General features: G+C 36.1%; 2 protein-coding genes across 8 annotated transcripts in view; one reads left to right on the forward strand and one right to left on the reverse strand.

Annotated features, from left to right (window-relative positions):
• The window catches only part of drm (odd-skipped family member drumstick), a 45,892-nt gene that overhangs the window by 19,557 nt on the left and 549 nt on the right, over positions 1 to 25,786 (reverse strand). The window contains exon 1 of one of the 7 annotated variants that reach the window (XM_069505001.1): positions 20,865 to 21,188. The exons of 1 other annotated variant lie outside the window; for it this stretch is intronic. The gene's annotated coding sequence lies outside the window, so the exon portion shown is untranslated. Of the gene's footprint in view, positions 1 to 11,152; positions 11,203 to 11,301; positions 11,460 to 20,527; positions 20,784 to 20,864; positions 21,189 to 25,786 lie in introns of those variants that run through there. 5 more of the 7 variants (XM_034978566.2, XM_034978569.2, XM_069505002.1 and 2 more) reach the window with 5 other exon arrangements.
• Positions 19,741 to 22,456, forward strand: LOC138403684 (uncharacterized). Its single transcript, XM_069505103.1, has 4 exons — positions 19,741 to 19,762; positions 20,685 to 20,881; positions 21,300 to 21,542; positions 21,780 to 22,456. The coding sequence occupies exons 1-3, from the start codon at positions 19,741 to 19,743 to the stop codon at positions 21,393 to 21,395; spliced, it is 315 nt and encodes a 104-aa protein (XP_069361204.1). The 3' UTR covers positions 21,396 to 21,542; positions 21,780 to 22,456.

Consider the following 25,786-nt stretch of genomic DNA (forward strand, 5'->3'; position numbering starts at 1 on the left):
GGCATGCAGGTGTCCTCACGATATTTTCCTTCACCGTAAGAGCAAGTGATATTTAATAGCTTAAAACGCACATAACTCCGAAAAGTTGGAGGTCAAACTCTCGACCCCCTGACTGGTAAGCCGACGTCTTAACTACATACTAGGCTATCACTACCTGTAAAGGGTATTTATTAATCAAAATCATTATGACGTCACGTCCTAAAAATGCGTTAGCAGTAGGATTATTATAAGATTTCATATACTTAGAATAAAAGTAAAATGCACTGTAGATTCTTTGTTTTTTTTAAAGTTCAAGTTCGTCCATACATAGCCACCGATCCGAACGGAAATCTTGCAAATTACAATCTAAATTTCGGCTTTCGTCGCTTGAATTCTATGAACGCGTGGTGAGATATAAAATCTCATACTAAGTATAACGCGTAAAATTTAACTCCTCACGCGCCATTTTAACTTTTTGTGTCAAAATTCACGTCAAAAGTAGGATTTTAGTCCTTATCTTATAGGTGAACCGTACTTTCAAATGACAGTTGACCCATAGAGTTAAAATAGCGCGTGAGGAGTAATTTTTTACGGACTATAGGTAACCTTCTGATGGTATTAAGCTAAGTCAATGTGCGCACATCTTTACGTGTGAATCAGAATCCACCTTAACTTAAAGTTGCGTTACATTGACGAACGTTATATGGATTTATGATTCATAAACGTTGAACTACTGACCTCTTGATTCACGGCGTTCGCGGTAGATACAGGTGTTGTTTTAATTAGAAACTTAATTGAACATTTTGTTGCATTAAATTGGTAAATTTATTTCGTCGAAATAAAATATCGTCATGGTAATGGCAGAGTGAACTAGTCATGGGTAATTTGCTTCTTGTAAAATTCCATCGTCAATATTTGTATAGATTTTTACTGTGAACTAAGATTCATACAATGAACAACGTAAGTAAAAATTAAGATGGTAGGTTGGTATTTAGGTTTTTAAAATCCCGTGGGAACTCTTTGATTTCCCGGGATAAAAAGCCTATGTCACGCTCCAGGTCTTTAACTATACCCATGCAAAAAATCACGTCGATCCGTTGCTCCGTTGCGACGTGATTGAAGGACAAACCAACAAACCAACAAACCAATAAATCAACAAACCAACAAACAAACACACTTTTAAATTTATAATATGGGTACTGATTTAGAGTTCCGTACGTTCGAATGAAAAAACTGAACCCTCACTATAGGATCACGTGTATTTGGCTGTCCATTGGTCACAGTCAATTCTGGAATATACTGAACCGATTAAATTGGGTACCCAATATTGGTACACAAAATTTAAAAAACCGATTTATATTACTATATATTTATATATAGATATTGTTTGTTGGTTTGTTCTTCAATCACGTCGCAACGGAAACGAATCTAAGTATGTGATTTTTTGCATGGGTAGGTACCTACTAGGTATGATTAAAGAACCCTTTTTGGAGTCGGTATACTTACATAATATTGTATCTTACACCTGTAGTTCCCTTTCACTTAAGATCGTAAGTAATTAATGAACGCGTTGAGTCAAGCTTTTAGACACACCTTAGACCTCTCACCTCGCGACGAAACCAAATGACGCCTAACTGTTCAGACATCGGGTCTTAGGGTTTCCCCTACAACAAGAAACCCTTATATTTATAACTAGCTAACTTCATCCGTGTGGATTTAGGTTTTTAAAAATCCTTGATTTTGCGGGATAAAAAGTAGCCTATGTCACTCTCCAGGTCTTTAACTATAGTACCTATGCGAAAAATCACGTCGATCCGTTGTTCCGTTGCGACGTGATTGAAGAACAAACCAACAAACCAATAAACCAACAAACAAACACACTTTTGCGTTCTTTTGCATTTATAATATAGGTACTGACATAATATGGTTAGTGATAACATGATCCTATACATCTGTCTCATTAAATACAATGTACAGACTCTTGCACCGACGTTATTGTAAGGTGTGCTTACAGAATACAACTCTAATGATCACAACAAAAACTGCCACTTTAAAGTTAATTACGCAAAATTCCACAAACGCAAGCACACGACTCTTAACAACATAGTAACTAACCAGACCGATAATAAACTAAAGAGCTCAAAGTAGCTTTACACTACTTGCTACATGGACAACGATTTAAAAGTTCAATACATTATCCGTAATGTATGAGTTCACATGTTGTAAAGAACTAAAACGAGCAGCAAATAATACAGGAATCTATCAAACTTTAACATTTATTCACTGAACTATCAATGCAAGGATCAAAGGTTGTAAAATAGCTATTAAGCCGTTTACACATATGCGAATATCGTGTAATTAAAATTTATCACTTGCAGCTTAAAAGCGAATCGTTAATGTGCAGCTAATTTGACCGTATTCATAACTCGGGCGAACACACTTTTATTGCCTTACTAGCTCATGACTGCGACTTCGTCGGTTCGGTGTTTGAAAATCTCGTGGAAGCTTAAATTTTTCGGGATAAAAAGTAGTCGATAATATGTCACTTTTTACTATGCAAGAATCAGATGGATCCGTTGTGGCGTAATTGAAGGACAAACCAACAAACAAACACATTCGTATTTATTTATAATTATAAGTATTGATAGGTATTATGTGTAGTAATGAGTTTTGAAAAGATTCACTAGAATAAATTTAAAATAATCTTGTCGCTTATGACATTAGATACCTACCTATTACAAAAATAAAAAAAAGATTCCGACGAATTAAGAACCTCCTCCTTTTTTGAAGTCGGTTAAAACTTAAAAGACATTTAACAAGAATCACATAACATAAAAATAATGAGAGATCAATAAAATATATCTTGAACATCTCACAAAAAAGCTTGGAATAAGTTTTTTAGTCATATTAGTCTTATTGACTTATAATATCCTACACTTATAGGTAATCTTCCTTGTAAGAACATTTAAAAAATACCAAACTAAGTATATACCTAGCGTACCTACGTGATCAAAAGCTTCGTATAAAATAGAATCTATAAAAAATCTGTCAAATCAAAAGTCCACCTTACACTCGATTAAAAAAGAACAATGTAAACTTTCATAAAAGGCGATTTACACGCGTCTCGTTCAAAAGCAGTATTTATCAAGTTATTGTGTCAATGCCTTTATGCGCGCATCTAATACGGTCTATTACCGTGCTTTGTGGCCATTGTCCGTCTTTCACGAGGCCGAGTGAGGCCGAGTGCCGAGTCAGCGTGAGTCCATTCGGCTTTCGGCGTCCGCTTTCTTGGAATTTGAACAAACGTTGGCCCTGTCAGTGTATGTGCCGTCTTATTTGTACAATTATTATTCATGTTCATACGTTCTTGTTGGTTGATTGGTTGTGATCGCAGTCTAGCGATGAGATGATTGCTAATTTTAAATAATTTTCATTTGGAGTAATTAGGTATCTACTGTATTACGGAACCCTCGGTGAGCGAGCCTGACTCGCACTTGGCCGGTTTTTTTCAACCGTTACGCTAAATATTTCATTATCAATGGTTAGTAACGATCGGGTAATTTTATTGCTGAGCTCTAAGGTCCAGTTTTTAGCAGATCTTCTGCACTTCTATCAACCTTTACTTTTAGGTACTATTTAACTAAATATTAGAACAAGTAGAACTTGTTACTTAACGATACGTTAACGTAAATTAGCATAATAATACCTCGTAGGTATTCTCGAAAAAAAAAAAGGAAAACATTGACTGAAGAAAAAATCGAATTCATATTGTACTGCGCATGTCTCTGTATTTCAACACGAAATTATGTTTATCACTCTGTTGGACATTTTTACGAACTCCCTCCCTCTCCCACCTGTAAAAATCACCCAAAGTGAGGAAGGGACGGAGAGCTATTGTAAGGCCTTGTCCTTTAAATCACGAGAATGCCCGGCATGAGCTGAATCATGGTTTTATAATTACCCCAGGTTGGAAATAAATCTACGGCAGTAAAGAATGATTCTTGTTTTAAAACATTTTCGAAAAGGCTAGAGAAGAAGCCTTAATACTTTACCATTTTTTCGCTTAAGTTGGTAAAATTACACTCTACCTCTAAGAGGATGGGTGACCAAGACTGATAGTGGTGGCTAGGTACAACTCGTCGGAAATATCTGCGAACCTGGCTTAATGACGTTATGCAACGTGCTTGCGTTGGCAAAGGTACTGGCACTGGTACTGGCAGCGGTACTGGTAGAACGTTTTGTTTATATACCTACTCTTTGGGTACTGGATAGGCGAAAATAGGTGAGCTGCGGGAAAGCGCGAGGGGAAGCGCATTCCAGGTGCGCAGATATTTCCGACAGTTGTAGGTACTTTCTTTTTGACCTTTAACTTCACATAAAATTCTGGTAAGTACCGCCGCAGTGAATCTGTATTATTAGGGTCAAGCCAAGGGTTCAAAATTAGAATAGGTAAAACCTACCCACCTGTTCCACAAGTAGGTATAGAAATCGTGGTACAGCAATAAAAAATTCAGAGGCTTTTATTTTTCAACCATTATAAGCAAAAGCAGTTCAAAATAATAGGTACGACGTAGTAAGTAGAGTTGTTCGCAACTTTTTATCAAAGTCAATCACTTGAACATGTTATTATTTAAAGCACATAATACCAGCATAATAGCAATTTAAATCGAAACAGGTTCTAAGCGGGGCCAAATTATAATATACAAATGAGAAAGTGAGCAGAAATAACGAAACAGTTTATGTCCCGCGCGTTCCCACAGGAACGGTATGCGCGCTGGGGAACAGGGGCGTGAGTGGAATCGAATATAAAATAGGTATTAGTTTCAAAAAGTTTCTAAACTTTTTACTTTAAATAATATACCTACCTACTGTATACATAGAAATATAGAATGAACTAAGATACACAATAAATACATAGAAATATACAACTACACAAACACAATGTATGTACCTGCATAAATTGTTTTATGAGGCTTAAAGTAGATATATATGGAGGGCAATTAAATCATAAAATAGTTTTATTGGTTTATATAGTTATATAGGATTTAACAAAACACTTTCAAAATAGAAACAAATATCGTTATACCTACTTGTTACTACTTCATATTTTAATGTTTTTCACTTAAATAGTTCAATATTCATTTTCGTTTTAACTATTATGTCTATGTAGAGTCACATTCATAAGGAGAGTCATAAATAAACACGGATTTAACGATTACCATTACAATATGTTAATGACAGCAATAATACCTGATGGTAATAATACCTCATAATTGTTATGTTTAAGATTATTTATGGCTCTTGCTTGGTCACTATTCTGTTAAGACTATTCTACAATGTGTTAGATATTTATGAGCGATTTTAAATGTTGTAAGTATAAATACATTTTTTGTGTGCCAATTTTGTCTATATCATCGTTGCATCTACTGATTTCGCGTTTGTTTCATATCGCCTCCGATATTACCTATTGATATTGAAATGCATGACCAACGATCGTTTAGGTATAATTAGGAATTCATAGTGCTGCTTTAGTAGCAAGATATAAGTATATAATGTTACTAGCTGATGCCCATGACTTCATCCGCATTCATTTAATTTTTTTTTAATCTCGTGCAACTCTTTGAATTTCCGGGATAAAAGTAGCATGTCCGTATCTAGGAGGCGAGCTATCTCCGACCACGGTACTTTTCGTCACTATTTGTTTAGCGGAAGGACCATGAAAAGGTAACAGACACACAGACAGATTTTCTATTCATAATACTGGTATGGATCAAAAGTTTTCAGTTATAATGTCTACTCTATAGCGTCGCTGTGCTAAGAATCGTAGTGTGGCTGATATATTGGGCGCTCCGCATCGCCTCCGGCGCAGTGCCTCCCTCTGTACGCCTGATTGCGTATGTTTTACTGTGGTATATAAATGCTAACAACTTTTTAACTGTGATGCATTCTTTATTATAAAGATATATTAAATGTTTTGTTATTAATCTAGGTACCTACTATTACAGTACATACTACAAATTAAGAGTTAATTAAAGAACCTATTGTATCTTTTATTTTGAAGTTATCGGCAAATTATTTTTATATCACTACCCATATTATAAATGTGAAAGTGTGTTTGTTTGTTGGTTTGTCCTTCAATCACGTCGCAACAGAACAACGGATTGACGTAACTTTTTGCATGGGCATAGTTAGAGACCTAGATAGTGACATAGGCTACTTTTTATCTCGGAAAATGAAGGTGTTCCCACGGGATTTTTAAAAATCTAAATCCACGCGTAGGTACGAAGCTAGTCTACGCTAAAAATGAGTTGCCGATAAGTTCAAAAAATAATAAAAAGCGTGATCGTGTATGTTTCCCTTCATTGATAGCGAAACCTTTAAAGAAGGCAAACACGCCACGGTTGACAGTATTCATTATTTTACTCATAATAATTGTTAATTAGCAAAAAAATCCTCGTGTGTATTTGGGAAAATAATTCAAAAATTATATCAAGTATTTAATTTAACATTTAATTATTTCTACCTCCTATTAGCGAGAACGGATTTCATTCGCCATGTATCTACCTAATAATATGAACGTAGTAACATGTCTTGGTTAAAGCTAAAGGTCATTGAATCCAACCCTAACGGCGATTACGCACTGCACTTCCGTCATCTGAGTTCTATCCGTCATCCGTGAAAATACCAGCGATTATCTACGACATGTGTCATAGATAATCACATAATTATGCTACCATACAAAACAAAAAGGAATGTACTTACTTATTTCCACGGACTCGGATCGGATGCAGTGCGTAACCGCTCTAACTCTTATATATGGCTCAAAGGCAGACAAATATACACCCGTACCTATACTACCTACTACGTACATAACATGTGTGTGTACATAATATTATGTGGGAGTCGGCTACCGGTGTACGCGGCGGCCAATCGAAGCTAAAGGAGAAATCGAGCTACTCTTAATAACAGTGCTCGTTCAACTCATTCGTATTTACGACTCGGGATTGGTCGATTTGAAAATGGAAATGGAAAATTTGACGCACATGCTCAGTTACAAGAATTGTTTTTTCTATGACCTATCTTATCTAGTTACGTAAACCTACTACACTGAGAAAAGTTACAGTAATATTTTGTTAATCCCGTATTTTCATTTATTTATTTTATTTTTATTTTTCATGTACCGAAATTGTAGTTACATAGTAGGTAGTAATAAATTAAGTTACATTGAAAATGCTTATCTCTTAACAGAGATTTCTTCCAGATTCCCATTCATTACTTACCTATTGGTTGATTTTTCAATCGCCAAGCGAACTCCTGGGCAAACAAAAATCTACCTTTAATCAAATTTTCTTTTCCTAAGTTTAAGATTTAGTATTTTTCAAACCCGCAATGTATTGCGTTCAAAACTGGGGTCAATGCCCCACCTACGACGTGAAATTTACTCCGAATGCCTACTTACGCAACGTTTGTTGACCTCTAGCGTCAGTCATATGTTTTGCAATATACCGTGAACTTTTACAAAATATAGGAGATTTTTAATTGATTTTTTGCGTTTTTTGTGGTATCGTATCAGTAGGTAATCATTAGTACAGTCCCGCAAATCGCTAATGCACTTGGCCGCATTTTAGTGGTAGCACTAGACTGAAGTTTCGAGCTAATGTTATATTTTTACTAAAATATACCTACGTCAAATGACGTCATTTCGATGTTAATGAGACATGGTTCCAGCGCAATAGCAATTTGTGGGACTTATACTATCACCTGTCTTTGTTTTTACTAGCATTCTGATTACAGCCTGTATAATAAGTAGGATGACTAGACATTATACTTTTCAGAAAAATCTGAAGGTCTTGACCGTTGAGCTTTTGAGGTAAGTAAAGTAAAAACTTTAAATAAATCTCCGTACAAGTAACAGTGGCGTGCACAAGTTTCGAAGGTAGGGTAAGCACTATAGTTAGTTAGGTTACTTATTTACTAAATATCGTGATGAAAAATGAGCATTGAGCTATTTCAACTTGGGTTAACAATGCGTTTATATTTAGTTTAATCATTAAAGCATCGTCACAGCTCCATACAGAGTAAAATCATTACAATATTGATTAAGACATAGAACTTTATTTCGCATACTAAAAAGGAATTGACCAATCAAAATAGCAATTAAACAAGAGTTAAGGGCCCGTCTCCTCTCCAAGGAGGTCGTATTATTAGAGTTCGTGACCCAACATAATGTCTGCCTACATAATTAAAACATGGGTGCACCCTCAGGGCTTTATCTCATGGGCTTGGTTGTAGGTCAGTGTTCAAATCGATGATGGATGCTTTTGATCGGTTTCTCATACCAGCGTCATTAGTTGACTAACTCCTGCGTGTCAGCTTTTTGTCGCCTAGTTCGGTATTTGACAACTAGTCAAATCAGTAACTTTTTATCAACCGTCAAAACGCGCACTTAGTGCCTATACGAACTACTATGAAATATTAAATGTGACGTCACAATCATTTGACGTGCTTTTTTATTTTAATCGATAATTTAAAATGGTTATTAGGTACACTTAAAACTAACAAAGGGCGTGGATTTTACGCATGTTGGAAGACCCTCTATTTAATAATCACTGAGAAATTATTTATTTTTGACACAGGCAAATACCCAATTTTGTAATCTAGGTATACCTACTTACCTACTATTATATAAAGAGGTAATGTCGTTAAGTTTGTTTGTAGGGGGTAATCTTTGGAACTAAAGAACCGATTTTAAAAGTTCTTTCACCAGTAGAAAGCTACATTATTCCTGAGTGACATACTTAGGCTATACGGGATCTTTAAAAACCTAAATCTACACAGACAGACAAACAGACAGTGAGGCAGATAGACACACTTTCGCATTTATAATATTAGGTAGTACTTATGGATATGGATAAGTATGGATTATACTTAATATTTATTTTTTCATAATTAACCATTCTTACTAGGTATACCTATTCATAGCCATAGTTCAAGAGATGGCCGTTCAAAATGCACAATAAGTATAAACAACACCTTTTTCAACGTTATCTGTCAAACGCGTTGATTATGCTCGGATGCCGTGAAAAAATTTAATCCGGCTACTGTGCACCAATCAGAACGCGGAGGCGTGGCGTGTAATTCGGTAGCCGATTGGGGAATTCGAAAAATGAATTTTTACTTTTTTATTTTCGTTCGGCCGTGGGAGGAACTTTCTTCTGGGGCTCAGAGGTTTTGACGCGGTACGCTGTTAGTTATCAGCTTGGCTTTTAAACCAGAATAATAAAATATAGGTGAGTGTGGTGAGTGTTTAATATGTGAACTATTTTTACCTATAATTTTAACTGTCAATGTGTGTGTGTTTGTGTGTGTGTGTGTGTGTGTGTGTGTGTGTGTGTGTGTGTGTGTGTGTGTGTGTGTGTGTGTGTGTGTGTGTGTGTGTGTGTGTGTGTGTGTAAAACAAAGTTTAAACCTAATTTCCTTGTTAACCTTATTTGTTTTCTTTATAAGTACGGCTCATATTTTGTGAAACATCAATGTCCCTACTCGAAATCAAAAAATTGTAGTACAAATGCACTAGGTAGGTAGGTACCTACTTAAGTACTAGTAACTACTTAGGCATAGGTACCTTTAACATTGAAAGATTACGCCTAAAAAAATCGAGCAATTACCTAAAAGTTCATAGGTAGGTCTTATATTGTTCGCAAGTGCAATTATTTTCATAGGTAGGTACAGCAGGTAGGTACATAGATTATGATATTATCTAAGTTTTATAGCTAAGTCAGTACAATTTTAATTTCTTTAAACACCTACCTAAATAATTTTCCACAAAACAAATGCTTACCTATGCCGAAAATTATCTCAAACTAACGCAAGCACTTCCTCTCGCTAAGAAAATAAAACCAACAGAAATCTCAATTCCGGCGTCAAAAAAAGCCAAAGCCAAACAGCCATTAAACACTCCAAAATCTGACCGCAAACATCTAAACAAATCTAACTCGCTGAACACACAAAAAACCGGTCAAGTGCGAGTCGGACGTCACTCTTTTAGGGTTCTGTACATAATTATGTTTTTGTACAAAACACAGCTTACAAACTACGTTAAGTATTTTTTGTTTGAATACGGTATACCTAATTACCTATTGTACATAATTGTATACCGAAATTTAATATTCCTAACTAGTTTAGTTTTTGATCCGAAATTGACAATTTTGACGACTCACATTTCTTTATTTTTTAAGATAAAAAGAATAAAAACTGTTGTTGTACTCTAATCTACCTACTGTAGAAAATGGTACCGCACGTGTTACAGTAAAAAAAAAACATGTATGAGGAGCCCCCTAAAAATAATTTAATTGAATATCAATTTAATATTCGGTTTTGTTTAGATGAACGTTCTACAGTCCAAATAGCTACCAATATACCAGGTTTGTAACTGATTTCGTTTACGAGCTTAAGACCAGTGGACCAACAGATAGACAGCAAATTGACATTAATAGGGCTCCGTTTTACCCTTTGGGTACGGAACCCTAAAATCAGGTATCGTCACCTGTGGCGCTAGGTATCCGTTGTGGTCAAATAGCGCCGGTGTGAACTGGCCTTAGCAAACATTGAGCTCAATGGGCTTAACTTTGAATGAACGTGCGAAGTGCTTAATCTATTTTACGTAGGGTGTAAAAGAACAGAACTTGAAAAATGAACATCAGAAGTGGGATTTTTCCACTCTGAGTGTTCAAGTGTTACCTTCCTAACTAATTTGTAGAACCGTTTGAACTTTGATCTATGCTTGGTTCAATCGACTCTTAATAAATCGGCATATTATCTACCTACCTAGTGCCTAATCTTTTTATATTATGTCAAATATTAGGGGGACGTGAAATCAAAGAAAAATAGGCTTTTCATAGGCTACCTATAGTGCCTAGCGTCAAATGTAGAAACATTTGACGCCTGCCACTGACGTCAAAGCTTCGACGTTTTGTTACAAGTTCCCTAATTACTGTCGTGAACTAAACGTTTTCCTCTTGAAAATGCGCTGGATGCGCTGTCTATGTTGTTACTTTGTTTGCGTCTAATCTGGTGGTACTACTTTACTATTAATATCCTACTTTCAGAATGAGAAGGGGTTTGGCCATAGTCTACCACGCTGGTCAAGCGCGGATTGGCAGATTTCACACACCTTTGAGAACATTATAGAGAACTCTCAGGCAATGCAGGTTTCCTCACGATGTTTTCCTTCCCTTCTCACTCTTAAGAGGAGACTGGAGACCCTTGCTTCGTAGTGAGCCAGCGACGGGTTGATCATGATGATGATGATGAATATCTTACTAGAAAAGATTTTCTTCTTTAATACAACGTGTGCTCCCCACAATCTAAATGTTAAGAGGCCGAAAACAATTTAGTTAAAAAGAATAAAAAATATTGTTTTCATTTTAACACTATGAATAAAATTATTCAAACACAATAGACACCTATTTAGATACACGATAAGAATGGGTAAGAGAATAACATTTCACGGTCGCGTACGCGACACGCGTATTGAAATGACAACACTATAAAATAATAATAAATGATAACACGCAAGACCCGGAGTACCTACTGCAAGTGGTTTTATTTGGGTTCCGTACTTCCGTACTAAATGAAGCCTTATGATTGTCATTTGTCACTATGCTGCCTATCCGTCAGTCCGCGTGTCACGGACTTGTCACGGGTCTCTACCTCATAGACAAAATGAGTTACAAACCTGGAAAGGTGTTTGGTGTATAACGTTGATCCAAAATCGAATATTGAAATAGAAATGTTTTATTCTTACCCTAGAATGTGGGGTATCATTGTCTACAAGTTATTGAATAAAGTACGAATATATTTACCCTCTAACAAATAAACGTGGAATAGCGGTGGAATAGTTATACTCTGTTTTGTCTTTTGCCTTCAAATGTCAATTACTGATGCCAGAGAAAGACAAAACAGAGTTTAACTATTCCACCGCTATTCCAGGTTTATTTGTTAGAGGGTAAGTATTTATTATTTTTATCGTTTATCGTACAAAATAAAAAAATGGAGGGCCGCCGAGGCAGTTTCAGACCATTTTTGTGAAGGTGTCTCAGAAATTGCGGTAGGAGCACACGAGTAGATAGTAGGAGTAGGTAGGGGGAGTCCGGGAGAGTTTAGCAGGTAGGAGACATTAGCCACTGCTCATAGAATCTTTGTGGAACTAGATATTGCGACTTTGCCACACTTCTTAGCCTCCATAGACGCCTCCCACCTCGCTCACGAGATACCGTTTCGATCGGCAGTTTGGTTTAGTAGTGAGAAGTAACTAAAAAATTTCGTGCCGGTAAGTAAATTTTTTAAATTTTCGATATTTGATTTCTGTTTCTTACTGTGAATAGATTCCAGTATATCATTTATGTACATCGTAACTGTAATTATCCTAGTAACATTTACGGCAGACAGCTTTTACTTAAGTGTCATAGTTTTTTATAAAAATGTAATAACTGACAGATTTGTGTGGGGTGGGAGACATTACCCTGGAGTCGGGAGGAGACTTTACCCCGGGTAAACTCGCCCGTTGTTTCTCCAGCAATAATATTTTGTATTACCTCCAGATGTAACCACGATCGTCCTGCCTTCCTTCATTACCTTCATCATCTACTGTACAACGTCAGTCAGAGCCTTCAACATCAGCATTACTATTCATGAATCTATCTGCGGCGGCTAGAGCCAATTCACCATCAATTTTGACTGAGGAAAAAATCTGAGCAACCAATTGCAATATTCAATCAGAAGAGGTAGCTTCTACATCTCAAAATCTGGATGTGACAACGGTAGATTCTCATTTACGACATAGACCGAAAATAGTTGTACCACAAATGATTCGTTCAATTCCAAAGGCTGCTCCTTCGTCGTGGTAGACAGCCCAGAAAAACTAAAATTGTTAAAAAAAACGCCAGAAAAACTAGACCTAGATGATGATATAGATGATTATGCACCAAAAAATAAGAAAATTAAAATAACTTAAAAAACAAAAAGGTAAAGCGAAGAGAAAGAGACTGTAAAAAGACCATTGAAAAGACAAGTTTTACAGTCAAGTGACGGTTAGACAGACCCTGACGAAGAACTCAAGCATGATAATAGCTCTGATAGTCCATGGGATGAAGTAGGAGATGAAATTGATAATTGGTTTTGTTTCAGATGTGCAGAAGAGAAAGTTATAAACATGAGACTTATGACCATGAAATCCGTTGGACTGTCCAAATATGATAAAGACATGATGAGGAGCAGTTTATTTGTATTAATTGCTCCAATCAAAAAAGGAATTCTCATTTACTACAAAATACTATGTGTCATATTTGTATGATTAATTTTTTTTATAGAATTATAATTTGTAATGATTATTTTGCTTATTTTTGTACCCGGGTAAAGGCTCCCCACTTGGGGGGTCAAGTCTCCCACCCAGGTGGGAGATATTAGCCGAATGTCACTTTGGTAGAAATCGTTAATTACTCATAAACTATTACTTATGTATCAAACTTTATTAAGAGAAAATATAGCTAAATAGTGCAGCTTAAGATACAATTTATAGAAAATAGCGATTTTTAAGTATATAAAGATTTATGAGCATTTTAGTGGAAGGCGGGTATACTCTCCCGGACTCCCCCTACCTATCTATTACGTAGTACGTACCATAATACTGTAGGTATTTAAAGTTTAAACAGTTTAAAGTTTATGAAAACATTCATTCATAAACTAGTTTGTAAACTGTGATAAACATAATTATGTACCTTCGGAACCCTCAAAGAGCCAGGCCCGATTCGCACTTGGCCGGTTTTTAGGGTTCCGTACCTCAAAAGGAAAAACGGAACCCTTATAGGATCACTTTGTTGTCTGTCTGTCTGTCTGTATGTCTGTCTGTCTGTCAAGAAACCTACAGGGTACTTCCCGTTGGCCTAGAATCATGAAATTTAACAGGTAGGTAGATCTTATAGCTGACATTTGGGGAAAAATCTGAAACCGTGAATTTAGGGTTAGATCACACAAAATAAATTAAATTGTTCACTAATAATTAGTTTTTCCATTTTCTAAGTAAGATAACTATATCAAGTGGGGTATCATGTGAAAGGTCTTCACTTGTGCATTCTAAAACAGATTTTATTTATTTTTATGTATCATAGTTTTTGAATTATCCTGCAAAATGTCGAAAAATACGACTGTAGTACGGAACCCCCATTGCGCCAGCCTGACTTGCACTTGGCCGGTTTTTTATTTGTAAAGTTTATCGCTGAACAAAGTTATCAGGCGGAATAGTCAAAGAGCTGGCCAACAAAACGCTGCCCGTGTCTGGCCCGTGCACAAACATAGATAACGTGGATATCGATAAAGGAAAGGATTAAAAAGAGCGCATTGAACAAAGTGCTATTGTACAACTGCTGCGAATTTGTGTGAACAAATAGAATATACCTACACTTTGTAAGCATAATAATATGTATCTATATTGGCGCCGATTCTCTTGTCTTTCTCTAAACTAAATTTAAAGTATCTTCATCTTTTTCTTTTTAATATTGCTAGAAAAGGACTGAACATGAATTTTACATTTAAAGACTCTAAATTTTAGTGCACGCTACAAATTTAAACAATAGGTTCGCGACTGGCAGCTAAAGTCACGAGGTATGACAGCTCTAAATTGAATTTAAAACTGTCAAACTGTGTCTGTCTTTTTCATACCTAATACATAATAAAGAGAATGCGAATACTCTAAAATTTAGGTGTGCTCAGAATCAGTACCAATCCAACGCAAACTCATTAACTTTGTGTTGCTCGTTTTTAAGAATAAAAGGATATTGAAACTTTTTAGAATTCGAAATTCGTTTACAGGAATTTTAACACATTTAAAGAAGAAGCATTTTTAGTTTAGCATTAGATTGGCACTAGGCCATCTAATGCTAAACACCGAATACCAAAGATCTTGCTGATTGTGAATTGATATTGTGGATAATATAAAGCATATATTTTTTCATTAAGCTATTCAGATTCCATCTTCTCAACACTGACGCTTCGAAACAACAGTTCATGGGAAACATGTAGCTTCCAGTAGATATGCAAGGAAATAGCTTTGAGGCTGCTCGAGTGGAGTTCCAATAGCAACCTGCCAGTTGAAGACCTGATCAACCCACTAACAACTGGAAGAGGTCCATTGAAGCAGACCTTTTAAGGGTGGGACTCTCGTGGAACTAGGTCCAGGCAGTAGCCAAAGACAGGGGACGGGGAAAACAACTGCTGCAGCCCGTTCCACGAGGGAATAAAATGACTCCATCATCATTACCTTCTGATGCTGCAAAGTAATTTCTACACAAACTTGAGGACTGTAAATCTGTCAATGAATAAAATTGACATTAGGGGTAAAATAAAACCGTTTAACAAAAAGTTACATGTTAATTTACTTGTTTCAATATAAGTCCCGCAAATTGCTATTGCGCTGGAACCATGTCTCATTAACATCGAAATGACGTCATTTTGACGTCAGCCGAGATAAAAATATACCATCAGCTCGAATCTTCGGTCTAGTGCTGACGTCACTAAAATGCCGGCCACGCGGACTTATACCATTGCACATCTACACCACTCGAAGTCTGTTTAGTAATTTAAGTTTCATCACCGATGATCAACGAGGATGGAGAACTCAAGGCCTAAACATAGTTCTATTTGTTAATATTTAACACATCCAAGAAAGGAATTCGTTTATCTATTGTGGTTAGTCAGATAAGCTGGGCCGAAACTCGCCCAACCTTTGTTTTTTATCTCCTACAAATATAAGTTTCCTGCCATATTCTTGTGCTAACTGAGGAATTATGTTAAGAGGACGTTATGTGCAAGTACCTACATTATTGACTTATCATCGTTGTGTGCTTCCTGTACATAAACGAACTAATAGGTAGGTATATTAACAGTTTCTTCTGAGCCAAAGGAAATGGGCCAAACTCCCGGATTCCGAATGATTTCTACGAGTACGTTTAAAAAGTGTTTTTAACCGACTTCAAAAAAAGGAGGAGGTTCTCAATTCGTCGGAATCTTTTTTTTGTAACTATTCTTATACTCTGAGGTTTTTCGTGTTTTATCCACAGATTAACAAATGTCATAAAAGTCACAATTCCAATATACAATTCCATATACAATTCCAATATACAATTCCATATAAGTACAATTCCAATAAATTCGAGTAATTTCCGAGTAATTCCAATATATGAACTGCTAAGTTTACTAAGCCAAGAAGCAGGTATTACAAGTTTGTTTTTGTTTCATTAGGTATTTAGTTTATAATTAATACCAAATCAAATATACATAAGGTCTATATTGGTTATGCACATTCATAATCTTATTATTAATATTTTCAAATTTAATTCTCAGTGACTCTCTTGGTCCCATATAGGTGCCTACCTAACAAAGAATCTCAGTTCTCTGGGACACACTATAATCAATTTCATATTCCCGATCAATATTTAAACATCGAACGAGAATTAATGGACGTATGATCGCTCCGGACCGGTCGGCGTTATGACAAAAGCGATTCTGACGATAAATAATAATCATTGTCTCTGGACTGTGAACATTATTCCAACTTGCGGCTCGTGGACATGCGGCATAACATAGACGTATACCTGCACAGTTTGGTTCTCAAATATGTAGTAAGCTGATATTATGCGAAATCAAAAGTAAAATGACAGACTTTTTTTTTAAAGATTAAAGATTTTTTTAAAGAAGCCTTGTTAATTACAACTAATATTTCCCTTTCCCCTCCAACTAAGCGAAAAGCTTGTGCTAGGAGTAGGTAAGACAATAGTGCGACGAGTGAGGTTTTAACCACAACCTTTCGGAATTCAGTCCGCTCCTTAACCATTGAGCAATTGAAGCTCTAGTAACCTCTCAACAAACTAAAAGAAGAATAGTAATATTGTGTAAAAATTGCCTTTCTATCAGTATGTTATCCATTAGATAACATTTTTAGCGAGGAAAAGTTCGAGGTAACTTTTTTCATAAGAAACATCACGAATATAATATATATTATATTCGTGATGAACGAATATAATATATATTATAATGGAAATCACTCACGGTAGTTTAAACGCTAAAACATCACGAAGGTTTGTTAAGCTTATTACAGGGCGTGTACCTACATGTGACAATTTTTTGTCTTTTTACATTCCCATACAACGAAAATGTTCGGCAAAGTTAAAAGAAAGTGGCGCGCTGAGCGCCCCGTAGCGCGTCCTCAGCATTCCAAAATAAATGTTACCGACACAATTTCAAATATGTATTTACTTTTTTTATGCAAATTTTACTTTCTCGTTCACTTTTTACAAATATCTATATATATAAAAGGCAAAGCTGACTGACTGATTGACTGACTAACTGATATATATCAATGCACAGGTCAAACTACTGGACGGATCTACGATCTACGATCGCGTAGACTACACAAATTTCAAGCCCCTATTTCACCCCCTTAGGGGTTGAATTTTCAAAAATCTTTTCTTAGCGAATGCCTACACCATAATAGCTATCTGCATGCCAGGCTTAAGCCCGATCCATTTAGTAGTTTGAGCCGTGCGTTGATACTTGATAGATCAGTCAGTTAGTCAGTCAGCCAGTCACCTTTTCCTTTTAATTGTAATTAAAAGTTAAAAGTCTATGTCTGCTGTCTGCTACCTACTACTTATTTGAGTCATAACTATAATATGTACTAGATTTGATAAGTATTTAACAAAACACCATTATTTCGAAATAGAAATAATTATTTTGCGTCATAAAACCTTTATGGTCGTTAAAATAAAAACATTATTCGAAATCGTTTAGCTTATAATTCAAGTGATTTGCGTTCTTCAGACACGAATGAGAACGAGCGTGAAATAATTATTCACTACCGAGATACGCTTCGTGATTTAAGAGCTTGCATGCACTTTTAACGCTCCCAAAAATGCAAACTAGCCATTTATTGAAGTGAAAACTTCTTGAGGTGCGTTGGGCTATATTGGGATGGGTAAAAACTTTAAAGACGCTTCACCGACATGCATGCTTTTAATAGTGCTCGGAGTGTCGATAGATGTAAAAACTACTTATAACAATGTTGATGGTTTTAATTAAAAAAATTATGCAATTTTAATTAATAATAGGTAGGTACCTACTACATTGAATTTGAAACCCCAAAAAACACTGTTATTTAATAGTTTTAAGTTTTTGCTTCTACCGGCAGTCTCCACCGGCTGCAAATTTTTTTTTCTTAACTGCCTACATAATTTTCTACAGTAAATAGTTTAAAGCAGTTAAAATGCTTCTAATGCTAATTTCATACAATGATAAAATAGTACCTAATTGTTACAAAAGTGACATAATGTTGCATATTGGTATAAATACATAAGTAGCTAGATAAAGTTAATTATTTAATATGCAATTTGTATGTTATAAAATGATTTTACTAATTACGTAGGTACCTACTGCATAAAGTGAATATCGACAAATCAATCAAACCTGCCAGCTCTTGGATTATAAAGGCCGATGTCAGTAATTACAGATGATATGTTTTAACTGCCTTTGGCATTGTTATAAGCATGAGAATATTAGCCGAGCATTAAAGTAATAAAAATGTTTTCCTTATGTTTTTATTGTAACTCATTTGGTTCGCGAAATGCAATATCCACCAATTGGTTAAATTATGATATTCTCTTAATAACTATATTAGAAGCTTTATAATGAGTTTGCCTTTTTGCTCTTCTATATTCTTCTCTTCTTTATTTTTTCAGGAATTAAAAGTATTTTATGTCAAATATCTAGGTAGGTATAGGTCGCACCCCTAGATCAAAACTGTTTGAACTCAGAAATACTTTTTTAGAAACTAAGGAAGACTGATTTTTTGTATGTACCTAATCTATAGAAAATATGAAGATTATAAAAAAGGTTTAGAATTAATAAATATTTAAATATTGTAAAAACTAAAAAGCATAGTTAATACAGTTTTCTCATATAAATAATCGAGTCAGGGATGAAAAACTGAGGTTATATTAAAATGCAAGGTATTGAGTAGAAACAATTTTGATCTAGGGGTGCGAGATAGTTTTTAGGTTTGTTGTTAAGATGGATAAATTAAAAATATTTATTTAATGAAAACTACAATTTATTGTTGTTCCTATTGGTTAAAGAAGTTAAAGAGTCGTTGAAGAAGCAACAGCAAACAAGCTAACAAACACACCTTTGGATACGGGTTACTTTATTAACGAGAACTAAGAAAAAAAACTATAAAATTACTGAAAAATCTAATTAATAGAAATAATTCAGTTAATGAAATGAAAAGAAATCATTTAGGTAAGTATTTCGTGTAGGACATCTTGTGCTAAGTACTTATTTATGATAATTTTATAACAAGAGTGTAACAACCAATTCAGAAAGTAGATTCTATCAAGAAACGCCGATTATTAAGAGTTATTAGATAACGGCGATAAACCGTGAAAAAAGTCAGTTATTTTCTCATTTTCAATGACAAATTCCCATTTAGAAAAATCTCATGGGAACTGAATATTCGAAGGTGTCAACTGTCAAAAACCATATTTAATGATGCTTGCACTCCAAAGCTTTGCCTAAACAACAATTTAACATAATATTAGGCCATCTCGAATCCTATAATAATGTGAACGCGTTTTTTTCAATACCATTGAGGAAAGGTTCTTTATTGTTAAATAAACCATAAATCGTTATAAAATAGACCCCATCGGATAATCAATGGTGCTCAAGTCGGGTGCCGGTGATTTTATAAACAATTGTATGAGGACATGGATAACTTTTTTCCTAACGCCAAGAGGCGCTAAGACTACATTTACATAGTAATGGACGGACTTATTGAAATAACTAAAGGGCTTGGTTTTTTGTTTTTATACCGAATCCTTCATAACTTATCCCAAGCGCATTTAAATACAAAAATAATATAATGTTTAATATTCAAATAAAATTTTTACAATTCACATAAAAAACACCTTAAGCGTCGACGTCTTCGAATTGCTTTCGAGCTAAATTTAGGTAGGTAGGTAGTACACATAATATTATGATAAATTTTTACACCTACTGTTCTATTAGGCTTCTTGTATTTGCATAAAATTGTAAATGCTAATAAAAATGTTTCGACATCATCCATTATGGATATCGCATGAATGATTGCAGTTAACACCTTATTGCTTGCTTGGTAATTGATCACGGATTAAAATAAATTTGAAAAGCATAACGAGTAAAATATACCTAATGAAACTGTTAGGTAGCTACTGTTATTTCAATAATATCAACTCATTCTTAATTTTCAACAAATTATTTAAAAAAAATTAAATCCCACAATGGAAATAAAAAAAATTGCAAATAAAGGCGTTCGCTCTCTTAATTGCTATGTCAGATATTTTCGATTATAAGTGAGTGGTGGACTGGACATGCCGCGTATGGTATCTGCTTCGCAATCAGCAATGTGCAAATTAAGAGAGCTTCGATTTGATAAGAAACATAAGATGAGGCATGCAGTACTCACAGAGTTCGGGGCTCGGGCGCTAACAGCGGCGTTTATTGCTGATTGATGTTTATTTTTACGTATAAATTAGTCGGCTGCGCGGCGTAGACTGTTCGAATGCAGTAAAAAACAGTAATTTATTAGTGGCGACTTCTCGTGTTGGCACGGGCTTAACGAGTGTGTGGCGTGCGGTGCGATGGAAAGAAAAAACTGGCTCGCCTGGTACGTAGCTCGAGCAGCAGTGGCCTGAGGAAGAATAACCCCAGGAGTCGATGGGAGCTGCCACCGCTTCCGAACGCGCCCCGCACCCCGCACCTCGCGCCGCCCGCTCGATACAGATCACGCATTCTACGAATACCTTCAGCCACGGCGCTGGCGATCGCCTGCCATCTTTTTCACTCTTTCCCCTTCACTGATGAGTTGGAAGACCACGAATGTGCGGGATGAAGGGGGTCTAATGAACGTTTCACACCGAAAGACGCTTCCTAAGTTCACCGAGTAAAGGTCACACGGGCTAAGCGAGCCGGACGACGCAGCGTGAGCGTGGAACTCAACCGTGCCGAGGTAGCTGCGCGTGCGCAACACCGGCAGCGCCCACATGACCGGCCGTTTAACTGCGCGCCCTCCTCGCAAAACGCTATCCGTCTCGCTCACACCTGCACGAGGAGCGCGCCTCTCGCTCGCGCAAGGCGACGTGGAAAAATGTATCTAGTTCGGTGGAGGCGACGCGGAGTGCAGTAGCAGTTGAGCTTTTTTTCGTTTTAATAAATTTGTGGTCGTTCGTCTCGCTTAGACGCGCGCCCGCGGCGCCGCGGAGCGAGACGGTAGATTGCCACCGAGTTACGCCTTCCGCGCGTTCTCGTTATTATGTAGGTTGGGCGCGTATTAGAGCCTCCGTGTATTGCGCGAGCGCATGTATAAAATATAATAATGTAGTAAATACGTCGTTGTTTGCGGTGAAGCCGGTTATTTATGTGCGCCTGCGGCTACCGCGTTACGCGCCGCCTCTTGACGTTTAGCTCCCACTCGACATAATGTAGGTACATTCATCAATCATAACCACCTAAATGGGCTATAATATGGCAAAGCGATATCAATAGATATTATCTATTTCATACATTTATTCCTGTATCTATCAATTTATTATTTTATTTAATTAAATAAGGTCGGTAGTCAGTTTAGAAATTACTCAAATTTTTGTTAAATTAAGATGTCCTTTAATTTACTTAAAATATTGTATAAAATTTGTTTTATTTAAATTTTTTCATTTCAGGTTTTATAAAATTTTAGAAAATAATATAGGTACATATTATGCAGATTAGGTACTTAGATACCTATATATTTTGATACAAAAAATCACTACCGCTTTATAGGTCCAAAGAAAAAACTCCTGAGACTTCAAAGGGGATAATACAAATAGGACATAACGGAATACGCGACACGCGTGAAACATGCAGTTAGACGAAATCCAACAAACAAGAATGATTTCCCCAAAAAAAGAGTCCTAACAATTCATTCTTACCTATAGTCCCGTCACAGATATTATTCTCTAATCAAGCGTGGACGGTGACAAAACGCGACAATGCCCAAAAAACATCAAAACATATTACGGGATTCTTTGTTTACGAAATTGGAATTCATCATGGCGAGCGACGGGAAGCTTATAGACTCATTGTCCTATATTATGGACTGAGAAGAGCGTCCGCACGAGCTTAGACAATGGTGTCACAGACCGAATGTTTGCGCACAATGACGAGAAACAATCGACAATCGGCAACTTTATGGCGACACAAAAAGACATCAGATCCACTTTTGTTGACAAAATGAATGACTGCTGGCCACACCGGGTGACATGCGTTGCTAATTTCCCAATTCAATACCAATTTTCTCAATCTTTGTTCCGGTACCTGTTAGGATGCACTTAAAAATACAATTTTAATGGCATTGCTGTTTTCATTTAGTAAAAATATTTACAAAATCAATTTGATTTGTAATTGTAGATGTCTTTTCTTACCATTTTCTGACATTACGCACAAAGAAGTGCGTCCGCACGAGTTTAGACAATGGTGTCACAGACCGAATGATGGGCACAATGACCAGATACTTACAATCGACAATTGGCAACTTTACGGCGATACAAAAAGAAATCAGATCCACTTTTGTTGACAAAATGAATGACTGCTGGCCACACCGAGTGACATGCGTTGCTAATTTCCTAATTCAAAAACCAATTTCCTCAATCTTTGTTCAAGTATCTGTTAGGGTGTACCTACTTAAAAATACAATTTTAATGGCATCGCTGTTTTCATCTAGTAAAAATATTTATTAAATTCATTTGATGTTTAGATGTCTTTTCCTACCATTTCCTGACATTACACACAAAGAAGTGCATCCACACGAGCTTAGGCAATGGTCTCACAAACCGAATGTTTGCGCACAATGACCAGCAACAATCGGCAATCGGCAACTTTATGGCGACACAAAAAGATAATAAATCTACATTTTTTGACATAAAAATGAATGTCACTTTCAAAAAAATGGCCACACTGGGTGACATGTGTTGCTAATTTTCGAATTAAAAATCCAATTTTTAAATCTATGTTCAAATCTAATCCTGCGAGGGTGCACTTCATTAAATTGATATAGGTAGTTATAGGTAGGTACTTCATCATGATCAACCCATTACCGGCCCACTACTGAGCCGGGTCTCCTCTCAGAGTGAGAAGGGTTTAGGTCATAGTCTGCTACGCTGGATCAATGCGGATTGGCATAATATACCTAGGGACTTACCTACCTACTAATAAAAGGGAAATTTAAAATTTCCCTTCCCACATTAGGTAATGGATAGGTACCTACCTAATAAAGAAATATGTATCTAAGCCAGAAACTGCAGTTACCTTAATGGTAGATACTCCCTTCTATTAATTAAATATGGAAATGAAAGACATTTTTATAACATTTGATTAGCGAGACCAATAGTTATTAATCTAGGTATGTATTTGATGTAATTTCCTACAATTATCTTACGTTAGTTTGAAAATTTACTTGTCTTGACGTAGGTACAGTTGTTTTAAATCTTTTTGCCTAAATACCTACCTACCGACCTATTACCTAGTTTATACTTAGTTCGGTACTTTTAGGTAAACAATCAACATAAGATATTTAGGTAGGTATGCATTTCATTTCATCCCTATTAAATTGAGAGCTTTTTAACTTGGTTTTAAAAGTGTCTATTAAGTGGGTGGAATTGTTAGTTAAGAATTTTAAAATAATACAAACAAGTACCTACCTACCTAGGTACATACCTATTCAAATCCAAGTAAATCGACTTACAGTAGGTACCTACGCGGCAGAAAGTAATGTACATTTTAGACCTTAGATAGCGGATATGTAGAGCATTGTCTGTCGTTGAGACCGACAAAACGTCTTAGGTATGGGTGACATAGAGACAAACGCTCTACCAAGCCAAAATGCCATACTAAAGGCCGATGTACATTACTTTCTGCCGCGTACCTACTGTACCTACTAAAATATAAGTATTTTAGTTTGAAACTAACAGCCGTACTCAGAGTCGCTTAATCGTTAGGTACTTAAGTTTAGTTAAAACGAGTCAGAGCTAAGTATATCTCTCACATAAATCTCTCGTCAACTTAAGTAACGACTCAATCTTAAGTAACGATTAGCGAGTCTGAGTACGGCTGTTAGCCAGATAAATAAAATGAACTCGTGGAAACTGTCCATCCATTTATCCGATCGGATCGAAAAACTAGCAAGCTACCGGCACCATAAAAGCGGATTATAATCTTTACTGAGATCGTCTGTGGACCTTATAAAGGCTCACAGTAAGTATGGCTAGCTGTGCCTAGGGTTACCAACCAAACGTCGGGACCTTTCCTGACATGTCAACATTAGATAGACGATTGTCAGAATTTCGGAGTGATTTTGAAAATATGAAAATACTAGCTGATGCCCGCGACTTCGTCCGCGTGGAATTAGATTTTTTAAAAATCCCGTGGGAACCTATAATCTATGTCCTTTCCCGGAATGTAAGCTAGCTTTGTATCAAATTTCATCAAACTCGGTTAAACTGTTGGTGTTGGGCCGTAAAAGCTAGCAGACAGTCAGACAGGCAGACATACTTTCGCAGTTATAATATTAGTATGTAGGTAGTAGGTATATCATTCCATTTATCGACAAAGCAAAAGGTATTTATTATTCCCTTTTTCTTTGATATTATAAATCTATAGTCTTGCTTACTCATGAAAATTTTCACCACGAGCTTATAGGTAGTACAGACATAGATTTAACATGTAGGTACCTATAAGCCATATACTTAGATATTAACTAAGCATATAGCAAGGCCTACAGTGTAGTTATCTATATTTCGCATGCACTCGTGACAAAATTTCAAGCATGTAGGTAGATACATTGAAAGTTTTGCCAGGGCTTTTCAATTTTACATAATATGGTAACCCTAGCCGTGCTTCGTCTAAAAATAATGTTTTGGCTCATCATTAGCTTCACAATGCTTTGTCTTTTTAGTCGCTGACGCAATTCATACTCAAACGGAACAATAAAATACTATTAAACCACCGCACGATTTCAAAACTTACACTTCAGCGTATAGGGTACGATCTCGAGTTACAGCTCTCTCGATCTCCGAGAGAATTGTCCGTTGACAACAGAGACATCGATGCTATTCTTTTTTGAATATCGATTGTAAAAAGCATTCTCATGATGCTGTGAGAACTTTCGAGCCGTGTACAGTCGCGGCTTAAATTCCTTAGCCTATTCAACCACGCTGTCTTTGTGTCAATATTTCGGATATGGAGTTAGTTGCCTTGTCAAATAATCGTCTCGGTAATTTCGAACGCGACGGTACCGCAGTGCAGATCGGTAGACGCTGAGGAGATTATCAGATATTTTCCCGTCGGCTCCGTGTCTATGACAGACTAAATAGAGTTAGAGCCTTGTACGAACATAATCGGCTAACGGTTACCTAAAGCTCTGTCAGTAAAGGATAACGAAATCTTTTAAAATAAACATAAGTAAGATAATGTTTGATTGAAAAAAATCTTAATAAGTAATTCGAACAGAACAAAACATTTTTAAAATGTGCAGCCGCAAAAATATTTAAATAAAAACAGAAAGTTTAATATCGCCGAAATATTATAACCGAAAAATAAAATATAAAACGCGTTTCTCAAGAAGTCTCTATCGCATTAGAATCAATTAAAAAGAATATGGTATTTCAATGCAAATATTTCGGAATGATTAATA

The sequence above is a fragment of the Maniola hyperantus genome, chromosome 19, assembly GCF_902806685.2.
Source record: "Maniola hyperantus chromosome 19, iAphHyp1.2, whole genome shotgun sequence".
Classification (NCBI taxonomy): domain Eukaryota; kingdom Metazoa; phylum Arthropoda; class Insecta; order Lepidoptera; family Nymphalidae; genus Maniola; species Maniola hyperantus.

Coding starts and splice junctions, on each gene's coding strand:
- LOC138403684 (XM_069505103.1), top strand. CDS start 19,741: ATGGTGCTCAAGTCGGGTGCCG. Junction 19,763..20,684: donor GGTGCTCAAGTCGGGTGCCG/GTGATTTTATAA, acceptor GGGCTTAACGAG/TGTGTGGCGTGCGGTGCGAT. Junction 20,882..21,299: donor TACCTTCAGCCACGGCGCTG/GCGATCGCCTGC, acceptor CGTCTCGCTTAG/ACGCGCGCCCGCGGCGCCGC.